This window comes from Boleophthalmus pectinirostris, unplaced genomic scaffold (genome assembly GCF_026225935.1).
Source record: "Boleophthalmus pectinirostris isolate CB_2022bp ecotype Guang Dong unplaced genomic scaffold, ASM2622593v1 HiC_scaffold_2, whole genome shotgun sequence".
Classification (NCBI taxonomy): domain Eukaryota; kingdom Metazoa; phylum Chordata; class Actinopteri; order Gobiiformes; family Gobiidae; genus Boleophthalmus; species Boleophthalmus pectinirostris.
Window position 1 is genome coordinate 21,315,606 of NW_026571152.1, and position 9,828 is coordinate 21,325,433.

A 9,828-nucleotide genomic window follows, 5' to 3' on the forward strand; every position below is an offset into this window, starting at 1 on the left:
TGTTTGGACACAGTAGCTCATACATCACAAAGGTATATTGCGATAACAAAGGATAGAAATATGAATTGTAATAATAAGTTCAAAATAACTAAGTTTAAATATTATTTTCAGGTAATTTTTTTTCATCATTTGCCTCCTGTAACTAGACTTTTTGATGTATTTTTTACTCTGTTGCATCTCACATTTTGCTGCTAATTTTCCACAGTAATTTGTCAAATGTAAGTTAAGATAAAAGCTTCCATAAAAGTAGCCATTTTATACAACAAAAGGACCCTTTCCTGACCTACATAATGCTGAATGCTATCAGGATTCCCAAGGCCTGATGTGTGAAAGCTCTGTGGGCAATTAACTGAATGCTCTTTGTTAATAGATCCGCAGTAGGTCTCACTTGCTCATCAATACGGGGGGAGGGTTTTATTTCCATTTGATGCTTACTGAAAAGGCTGGGATGTTTATCTAGCTTCACATCAATGGGCCTTTTCTAGCGGGGGAGCCACAGGACTTTATTACAAATTTAAATCTCTGGATGTGTCAACAGCTGAGCCAACACAGCACAGTCAGTTTTACGTGTAAAGTAACCCGGCTGTGAACTGTTTATTATAACTGACCTACAGCTAAACTTCACATGTAGCTGTTTCAGAATGGGGGTGGGTTTTCAGGCAGCACATGCAATTTCAATGGAGTTTCTACTGTAAACATGAGGATTCAGTTGTAAGCTCGTCCTAATTCACATAGGTTTAAATGCACAACAGTGTGTATAGTCAAAACATGTATTAACATGTTTGACACAGCAATGCCTTTTGTTAAAATGGCTTACAAAGGACATTTTTGTAAAGTGGTACTACAGAGTTATTGGTCTTTAAACATAAATTTTCAGCATATGGTGCATTTATTGCTAAAGAGGTTTAACAATAACAATAATTTTTCATAGGTGGGTAAATCTTTTAATTTTGGGATGCTAGCTTTATGACTTTTTTCTACTAAATATTTTAAATATATGAGAGTTAATAGTATTTGGGGTTTCTAAGGCTAAACAAGGCATTTGATTGCTCAGTGTATATATGTAACTTTAATATATAAAAATGCAATGTACAAATATAGCCCTAAAGTAATTGTTTCATCCAGTTGCCATGCATCCATTTCCTTTTATTCCTTTTTTTTTTTTTTTCCAATACCAGGTCCTTGGATTGGTCATACAATAGCCACTCTGTCCCACATATCCGTTTGACCTAAATCTGCACATACAACATACATGAATTGAAATATCATGTAAAAAATTAAAAAGCCTACTCTTGATGTAATCGTGAAGACAGACCATTATTGAAATGTCACTATTTTCCACCTATCACCATTGATTTAGCTGCTTGCATCACTGTGGTGCGTTGGCGTGACAATAACCCCTCAGCAGGCGTTTCCACACAGTTGCACACACTCTGCCCTCCGCTCACATTTTTAACCTTTAACTGTCATGTTAAGGGGGAGGTGATGGAGGAATAACATGGTACATTAGAGTACCTAATGAGCAAAGGCCTTATTCATTACTGTGCACAGCATCAGACTCTTGGTGAATGTAGGGGAAGTGGTGGTAAATGTAGTTTAGGCCATTGAAATGAACAGGAATTTAGTGCACATGCATGTGCTTGTATGCAGCTTCATACTTGTTAATATTTTCAAATGAAGGGAATGTGAAAAGTGTGTTATGACTTTTGTCTATTGAAACATGATTGCTTATAGTGATTTTTTTTTTGTGTTAGGTTTGTGCTTCAGTGTGTCTAATAAATCAATTACTTTGCGTTAGCAGAAAGGTGGTGCTATCTGGGCTGAAGAAAGTGACGGAGGCAAAGCAAGGGGGGAACCATCAAGGGACTTTGCAAAGGTCAGTGGGCTGAGTAAATATACAGTTGGCAAACAAGAAAATGTCTTAAAATAGCTGTTTCTAACTTGTTTTTTCCTCTTCTTCCAGCTTTATGAACTGGACAATGATCCTCAGAGAAAAGAATTTTTGGATGAGTTGTTTGTCTTTATGCAAAAACGAGGTAAAAGACACCACATTTTGGTCCATATATGTATTTTGTATGTTGGCATCTGACAGGGCTCTAATCATTACTAAAGACTGAACATTATTCTTTTCATACAACAAAATACTTGCAAAATGTATATGATATGATTTACTGGATAGTAAAATAACTGAAATCACCATTATTTATGAGTGTCAGAAAATGCACAGGTTAAATATAACGACGAGATAAAGGACAAGATAATATGCCTTCATATTAAAAATGCAATTTCTCTTCCTCAGCTTCAGAATAAAAAGTTGAATGAACCGAAATGCAAATTGCAATCGTTAAGTCTAACATTGAACTTAATGACTAAAGTATGGTATGTGTCCAGACAGTAGACCCAGTCTTTGAGAAAGGGTCATGGCTCGGTCAGACTAAGAGCGCATATGCTTCTTGTGCTTTTTAAGCACAAACTAATCTTATTCCTACCACTGCTCTCAGCCTTTTCATTAATTGGTTTTCGTCCAAATCGGGATTGTAAAGGTTAGCTGTCAATGCTCTGATTGGCAGATCTCCCCTTCCCCCAGCTCTCAAATCAATGCAGCCATAGAGCTCCACACTGTTGAATTAGCCCCACCCCCTCCATCACTCCATCTGAAATAGGCTTTATTAGCAGACTATATCCAAGCAGATTATACATGCTTAGCCATTTTACTCAACATTAACCATGGGCTTTCGCAGGATAATTCATTATTACTGTGAAACTTCTTTATTTACATGTTGTTGTTTAGGTTTTTTCTGTAATCACTAAATCATATGTGTAGAATTTCCTAGTACTTCTTTTTGTCTGTTGCATTTATAGCCTTTTTTTTTTTTTAAAAAGTAAAAATTCAATGTAGCACTTCATGTCATCAGGTTTAGTGACCCCCAAGGCCAATAGCAAATGTAAATCAACATATTTTCTTCATACAGGAACCCCAGTGAACCGCATTCCCATCATGGCCAAGCAAGTGCTGGACCTGTACAAACTTTATAAACTGGTGACAGAGAAAGGAGGCCTGGTGGAAGTTATAAACAAGAAGATCTGGAGAGAGATCACTAAAGGACTCAACCTGCCAACCTCAATCACAAGTGCTGCCTTCACTCTACGCACACAGTAAGTTTAAGTACAGGAATCTGCAAATATATGTATACAGACACAGGGTTTACATTTAATTTCACCTCTTTCTTTCTTTACATTAATTTCTTGCTACCAATCCTAACCTTAACCATACTCACTATTTGCCTAAAATAAGCCCCAATCATAATCTATTTCTATTAATAAAGGATTTACATCATGGGGGCCCCATAAGGTTACCAGGTCCCCATAAATTGAGTGTATTTTCAGATTTTAGTCCCTACAATGTGATAAATAATTAGAACTATGACACTCCCTTTTCTTTGCAGGTATATGAAGTACTTATATCCATTTGAGTGCGAGAAGAAGGGTCTGAGCTCTCCTGTGGAGCTTCAGGCTGCCATTGACAGTAACCGCAGAGAGGGCAGACGTCCCAGTTACACCAACAGCTTGTACCGCTATTCCCCCTCCCCAGGGTCTGCCCCCCACGCCCTGCTCACCTCACCCACCCTCCAGGCCACTCCGACCGGGCACAATGGCATCAGCGCTTCTGCAAGCCCCAATCTCAAGAGAAGTGCAGGTAAATAGTTTCATCATTCTGCTGTAGCATTTTTTTCTCGCATACACTGGCAACTGTAGGTTATGCAAGTTTAATTTTTCTATACAAAACTAAATTGTTTGAAGAACCATACTAGTATAACATGAAAAAAATCTCTGCTTGTCTCCATTTGCTTGTCTCCTGTGAATGACCAATGAAATTTCTGTCTGCTAAATCAACCATTTCGCTCAGCCCTGCGAGATGACTGCTGTTGTGATTTTGGATTATACAAAAATAAATTGAATTGTTTTTTCTTCTCTTCATTAGAAGAAGCTACACCTTCTCTGCTCCCTGCTCGGCTGCCCATGGCCCTCGCCCTGGGGCAGCAGCAGCAGCAGTTGGCGCAGGCTGCAACTCTGGAGCACCTTAGGGAGAAGCTGGAGCGCGGAGCTGGAGGAGCGCAAGACGGTCCAGAGAAGAAGATGATACGATTGGCCGAGGAGCAACAGCGCCTCATGCAACAGGCCCTACAGCAGAATCTCCTGGCCATGGCCTCCCATTTCAAACCTATGAACCTCAAGCTCAATAATGGCCAGGGTCAGTTACTTTGTTGCATGGAAACTTAAAGGTGCATTGTGTAACTTTTCTGGTGATGGGTCTGTCAAATGCTTTTCTTCGTGAAGATGTTATTACTTCATCTGAAATGTTTCAGAGTATGACATTACATTTTTCTGTCTTTATGGAGACCAAACCAGACCAAGTTACAGGTTTGTCATAGAACTACCTGTAATTTAATAAATGTGAGGTATAGCTGTTTAATGTCATATTGTGGAGCATTACAGGCAGAGCAGTTACATATTCATAGAAACAAGAAGGTGACAGACCCCAGCTTAAGAAGTTACATAGTACATAGTCGTGAAAATAGTGAATCTTACTGATTAAAATGTTGTTCTTGTTTTTTGTTTGTTTTGTGTTTACTTACAGACAATAAGCAGGACATGTCCTTCTCCATCTCCACTAATGGGTCAGCCAGTATCAGTGTGTCAGTGGAGGTCAACGGCACAGTTTACTCAGGTAAAAGAAACCAAAAACATCTTGATAAGATAACTTTAACTTGCAATAGAAAATGGGAAAAAAAAATATATATGTTTCATCGTGGCCTTTGTTTAGTCAGCAATTTTGCCAACAAAAATCTAACAAAATTAGTAAAATGCAGTCGCTAAATAACTGAATGTGAGCATTAATGGGTGAAAAATATCAGAAAATATAGTAGTTTGTGATGTGTCGTAAAAAGTCATCATAATCCACAATAATGCAGTCACATAAACTATATATTGGTACCCATCTCAAGCTTGCCTGTTGCTTATTATTGATACATTTTATTTGTCTCTTTCAGGTACCCTTTATGCCCAGAAGGCGTCAGCTCCTCCCGTGGCCTCACAAACAGTCACTGCAGCAGGCACCAGCGGATTCAGTGCCCTCTCCTCTAACCTATCCCCCTCCTCTTCCTCTTCACCCTCCTCCTCCAAGGGACCCAACTAAATCTCACCCACAAATAACTTAACATACCTCTCTTGTCAGATAACCACGCAACCTCAACTTTACAATGTTCAAGTGGCTTCCCTCTCAGGAAATGTTTTCTTTATCTAATATTTATAGCAATGATTTTGTATTTTTTTTCTCTCATAGCTATTTTATTTTGCAAAGGGAAGCAAGTCAGAGACCAAACAGTTACATCTGAACAAGATATGCGATTCAAATCGATTTCAAGTGCACAGTCTGAATGTAACTCTTCAATATTCAGGGGATCTCTTCTAGTTGTGATATATTAACCTCAAATCATCAAAGCTTCAGGTATCAGATTGCCATATAGTGCCTGGTCAGAGTTTTAATGTAGTGGCATTGTTTTCTAAAGGGCTGTCCTGATTGGTCAGAATTGTCTGTAGAGAACAAAAGAGAAATTCAATCTGGATGTGTAGGTGTCAACTACTTTAACAGCTTGGTTTATGATACAGTTCTTGTCAATAGAACAATGAGGTCTCCAAAGTGTAGCTAACAAAGACCAAAAAGCCTTATTTCCTGTCTCCTCTTATGTGTGTATATATATATATATATATATATATATATATATATATATATATATATATATATATACATATATATATATATATATATATATAATATATACACCATTAAGTGTCCCTGTTAACTTGGCGTGTTTAAGGCAATCTTAGTCATGTTCACAACCTATTTCTGCAAAACTTTGTACATAAAAAGTGAAATCAAGAGTGTTGGTGGAATTGGTTAATGGATTTTTATAATATTTTTTGGTTTGGTTTTTGATATTGCACTAATGATTTGACTTGGCCTCAATATATACTCAAAAATATGTCTTAGTTTTGTCTGTAATCAAAAAGGCAAGAGGATTGGGTTTTTGATACACAAGGTTTCTTCTGAATGTAGATGTAACAATGTACCTCAGTTTATGCAGCGCTCAGGAAGTTTTACCGTTCACTGTTATACTATATACTGCTGATGTATTTTATAAAGACAGGGAATGTGTCCTTAATAATAAAATAACCTCATTTATTTACACACTCTGAAACAGTGCTACCTCACACTTCTAGAGAAATATGCAATACTTTTCAGCAGCATTTGTTTGTTGGCTAAAAGTAAACTGTAAGTGGACAATCAAGATGACATATCATTGCAAATGTCACTGTGAAATATATAGAGAACCTTATGTAACCTCAGTTTTGTCACAATTATAATGTATTTCTTGGACCTGCCTGTGGCCATGAATAAAACAATCGTGTGTGCTGTTGGTATGCTGTGTCATGTTTTTCTTTAAAAAAAATTAGGCATTGGCTTAATTTGTTCCCCTGTAAGATTTTGTTTTTGAGTAAATTATCTAAAAAATAATTTTGGAGAATTCTATTTATCAGAGACAATTTTATTGGTACATCATGTGTTTTTTTGCTGTAGTTGTTGGCCTATTCTGCTGTCACATTAGTCCAAAACTCCACCAGGAAAAACTGATTCAAATCAAGCAATGAGTATAAGATTATTTATTACTGGGGTTAGTAGGTCTTGTGTATGACATGAATAGCAAATATTAAATTTTAATCTAACAACATTGTGGTAAATGTGGAAATGAATGCCAATGACTCATCCTACATCTAAACCACTCTGTATGCCCTATTCATATTATTTAGTCAGAATATATTAAGGTAATGTAGAAAAGGGGATATGGAAAATGTGCCTTCAAAAGTAACAATTGTAACATCTCACATAGCCAGAAGGTGGTGCTGTTTCAATTATTCTGAAATGCATTACAGTCAGAATCACTTCGCTGAATTCTTGAACTCCAGGGACCTTAAATGTGTAGATACTCAAGTAGTTTTTGACTCAGTAATGAAATGTATTGTTTTAATTAATTTCGTACTAAATAATATTGTAATGTGATAAAAGTAGGCAATTGCATTTTCTCATATAAAAATATGTATTCACGGCTTCTTGTAATACGCAACATTTTGACTATATTCCCATTCAAAATAAATAGGTAATTGCTATGGCAGTGGTCCTAATTTGTATCATTCTGAAGCCTATGCACATTATGTAAAAGGCAAAGGCAGATAAATATTTGCATGCAGAGGTAATCCCACGCACTTGTTTTCCTAATGGACATAAGAGCTTGTGTTTCCGAGAGGAGGGGCTGGGTGGGGATTTACTTTCACTTTGATGGGGTCTATAGTGACTCTGCTATCTGCATCTGGGACGGTGGGGAAGCAAGATGCCCCAGGGCAGAGTAAGAGGTATTATGAAATGGATCTCCCCGCCCATACATGCACCCCACCCATCACGCAAGCATTATACCACCACTGTCCTACCAGAACAGATGATGCCTGTCTAGGACTTAACACCACAGCACACTAGGGGACCAACGGACTAACACTTAACCATTTTACTTTGGATCTCATTAGAAAAATGTTTTCTAATGATTCCATAATGGCATTCATTGGCCAGAATAGAAGTTACATTATGTTACTATCTGGCTGCTTTTCTTCAATGGGATGATTAGTTTTTGAATAACTCCTGGATGTTCTGACTTAGTTTTGGACATAGGCTGTTGGGACAATGCCCTACCAGGACGAGGAGTATCCAGGACAGCCACTGTGGCAGTCCGTCCTGCTGTTTTGCTGTAAGGGGATGATAGAAGGAATCATGGTTGTACTGTTCTTCTGGCTCCTGATCCAAGTCCTGTTCACCAAACAGCTTGAAAGTAAGAATCTACAAGTGGACTTTTTATCTAACAGAAGAAATTAATGCAACTTTTTTATTTAAAAGTGTTCTATATGATTCCCAACCGTAGTACCATATCACTTTAATATGTAACTTATAAACTTATTGTTGCTACTGCTACTAATACCCTCATGACAACCACTACAATACCTAATGCTATAGCTACTACAAATACTGCCAGTGCCACTATTATAACTACTACTGCAAATATTATTATTATTTCATTTATGTATCATTGTTAGGTAAAAATAGTTAAGTTGTTTCCACTTTTGCAATAGTTTTATTGACATGGATAGCACAATATTCTATCTGACCTTAAAAGCACTTAAAAAGTTATTACACTGCCCTTATGTACTGACTGGCTTAGCCTTCATGTGCCCACAGTTCATCTTCAAGTGCTGCTGCTGGTTGGCTTGGTAATCTTCTGTCTCTGCTTACTCCTGGGCTGTTTCATTTGCTGGAGAAAAAGCCACTTCTATCCATCTGAGGATAAAGAAGCTGGAACAGCCCGACCTCCAACCTCTGACCCTGTGACCTTTGCCCCAAGCCCTGCTCCTCTTGCTCCTTCCTCTGCGGTGACAGTGAACTCCAGGCAACACTATGAAGAACTGGATGGTGACATATTGGAGTACCCCTCAACATTCACCAGCCCTGACCCATCTGAGACAGAATTCAAAAATACAGACTTTAAAGAACACCCACGAACTTACTTCTCACTCCGCCGACTCAGCACGCCACACCTGTCGACACCCTCTTACAAACCTATAGATTCTAGTAGCCACACCTCACTACCTGTGTTTCCCAAATTCTTTTCCAAAAGTTGCAGAGCTGCTCAAAGACGTTGCACAGTGACTGGAGTTGGTATATATAATGAGAACAGCAGGTTAACCAGTCCTGGGACAATCTCTCCATCAATGCCAGAGGAGCCTATCCCTCTAGCGACTCTAAGTTACGGTTCAGTCTCACCAAAACCATGCCTCCACTTCACCATGGCCTTCGCCACTGAGCAACAAGCTTTGACTGTCACCATTTTGCGTATTACCGGGACAACACATGAGCTGGAGGATGTGTCAATACAGGGAAGCCTACCTCCACTCTATCCCTGTCCCATCCAGGCTACAATACAGAGCAACCAATGCATACAGCCACACACAGTCACACTGCTATTGAGGCTGAACTCTGTGCAGGAGCTCCAGCGGTGTGTCCTAAGGATACAGGTCTACATTCAGGACAACCCCACAGAAGGCAGCTCTGTCCTGGGAGAGCTGGAGACAGACTGTGCAGGACGGGACTGGAAAAATGATCAGTTAATTTACTTGACAAAAGAGCTCAACCAAACTAAAGGCGTGCTAAAATCTGGTCTTCACCCCTGAAAATGTAACATCTTACTTGTTTAATGTCCATCACATTTGCAACAAAAGCTCTATAAATGCAACATAAAAATTCTGCTTTCACATGACTGAGATTTCCCTTTGAACTTTTGCACTTTGACCTCTGTTGCCCTCTACACATCCTGATCAAAATCAGTTGCATTCAAATTCCTGCCTTCCACGCAAAACTCGACAAACTCCAGGTATAATCACACCTCTGTACGTTTATATTATACATGGTGTAGACTGTATAAATAGGATAGTGTTGCAGACTGGTATGGAGAGAACTTTCAGTGTAATATTTTGCTTTTAATGTTTAGGAGATTAAATGACGTCTTACAGGAGTCGAATGCCACAGGAGATGATCCCTTTTTTAATGACATTGTGCGTTAATCCTCCTCAATTCAAAATCCTCAGGAAATGTTTCAATCTCCTCTGATTCTCAGAGTCGACAGATGTAATCTTTGTTTGCATTAGCCGCTCATAGCATCACTTTATTTG

The 9,828-nt window shown here is 38.5% G+C and overlaps 2 protein-coding genes across 2 annotated transcripts in view; one reads left to right on the forward strand and one right to left on the reverse strand.

Moving 5' to 3' along the window:
* The window catches only part of LOC129409516 (pyruvate kinase PKM-like), a 1,844-nt gene extending 1,448 nt beyond the window's left edge, over positions 1-396 (reverse strand). The window contains exon 1 of the mRNA XM_055155872.1: positions 389-396. Within this exon, the coding sequence (XP_055011847.1) occupies positions 389-396 (8 nt within the window). The remainder of the gene's footprint in view (positions 1-388) is intronic.
* A 245-nt stretch (positions 397-641) lies between these two features.
* On the forward strand, positions 642-6,478 carry LOC110169437 (AT-rich interactive domain-containing protein 3B-like). Its single transcript, XM_055155873.1, has 8 exons — positions 642-647; positions 1,799-1,876; positions 1,964-2,036; positions 2,973-3,156; positions 3,447-3,697; positions 3,983-4,252; positions 4,640-4,729; positions 5,052-6,478. Exons 1-8 carry the CDS (start codon positions 642-644, stop codon positions 5,195-5,197), a joined length of 1,098 nt encoding a protein of 365 aa, XP_055011848.1. The 3' UTR covers positions 5,198-6,478.
* Positions 6,479-9,828: the final 3,350 nt, after the last annotated feature.

Excerpts from the sequence above, each read along its gene's own strand:
- LOC110169437 (XM_055155873.1), top strand. Across the intron at positions 3,157-3,446 it reads GCCTTCACTCTACGCACACA|GTATATGAAGTACTTATATC; the intron begins GTAAGTTTAAGT and ends TTTTCTTTGCAG. Across the intron at positions 4,730-5,051 it reads CAACGGCACAGTTTACTCAG|GTACCCTTTATGCCCAGAAG; the intron begins GTAAAAGAAACC and ends TGTCTCTTTCAG.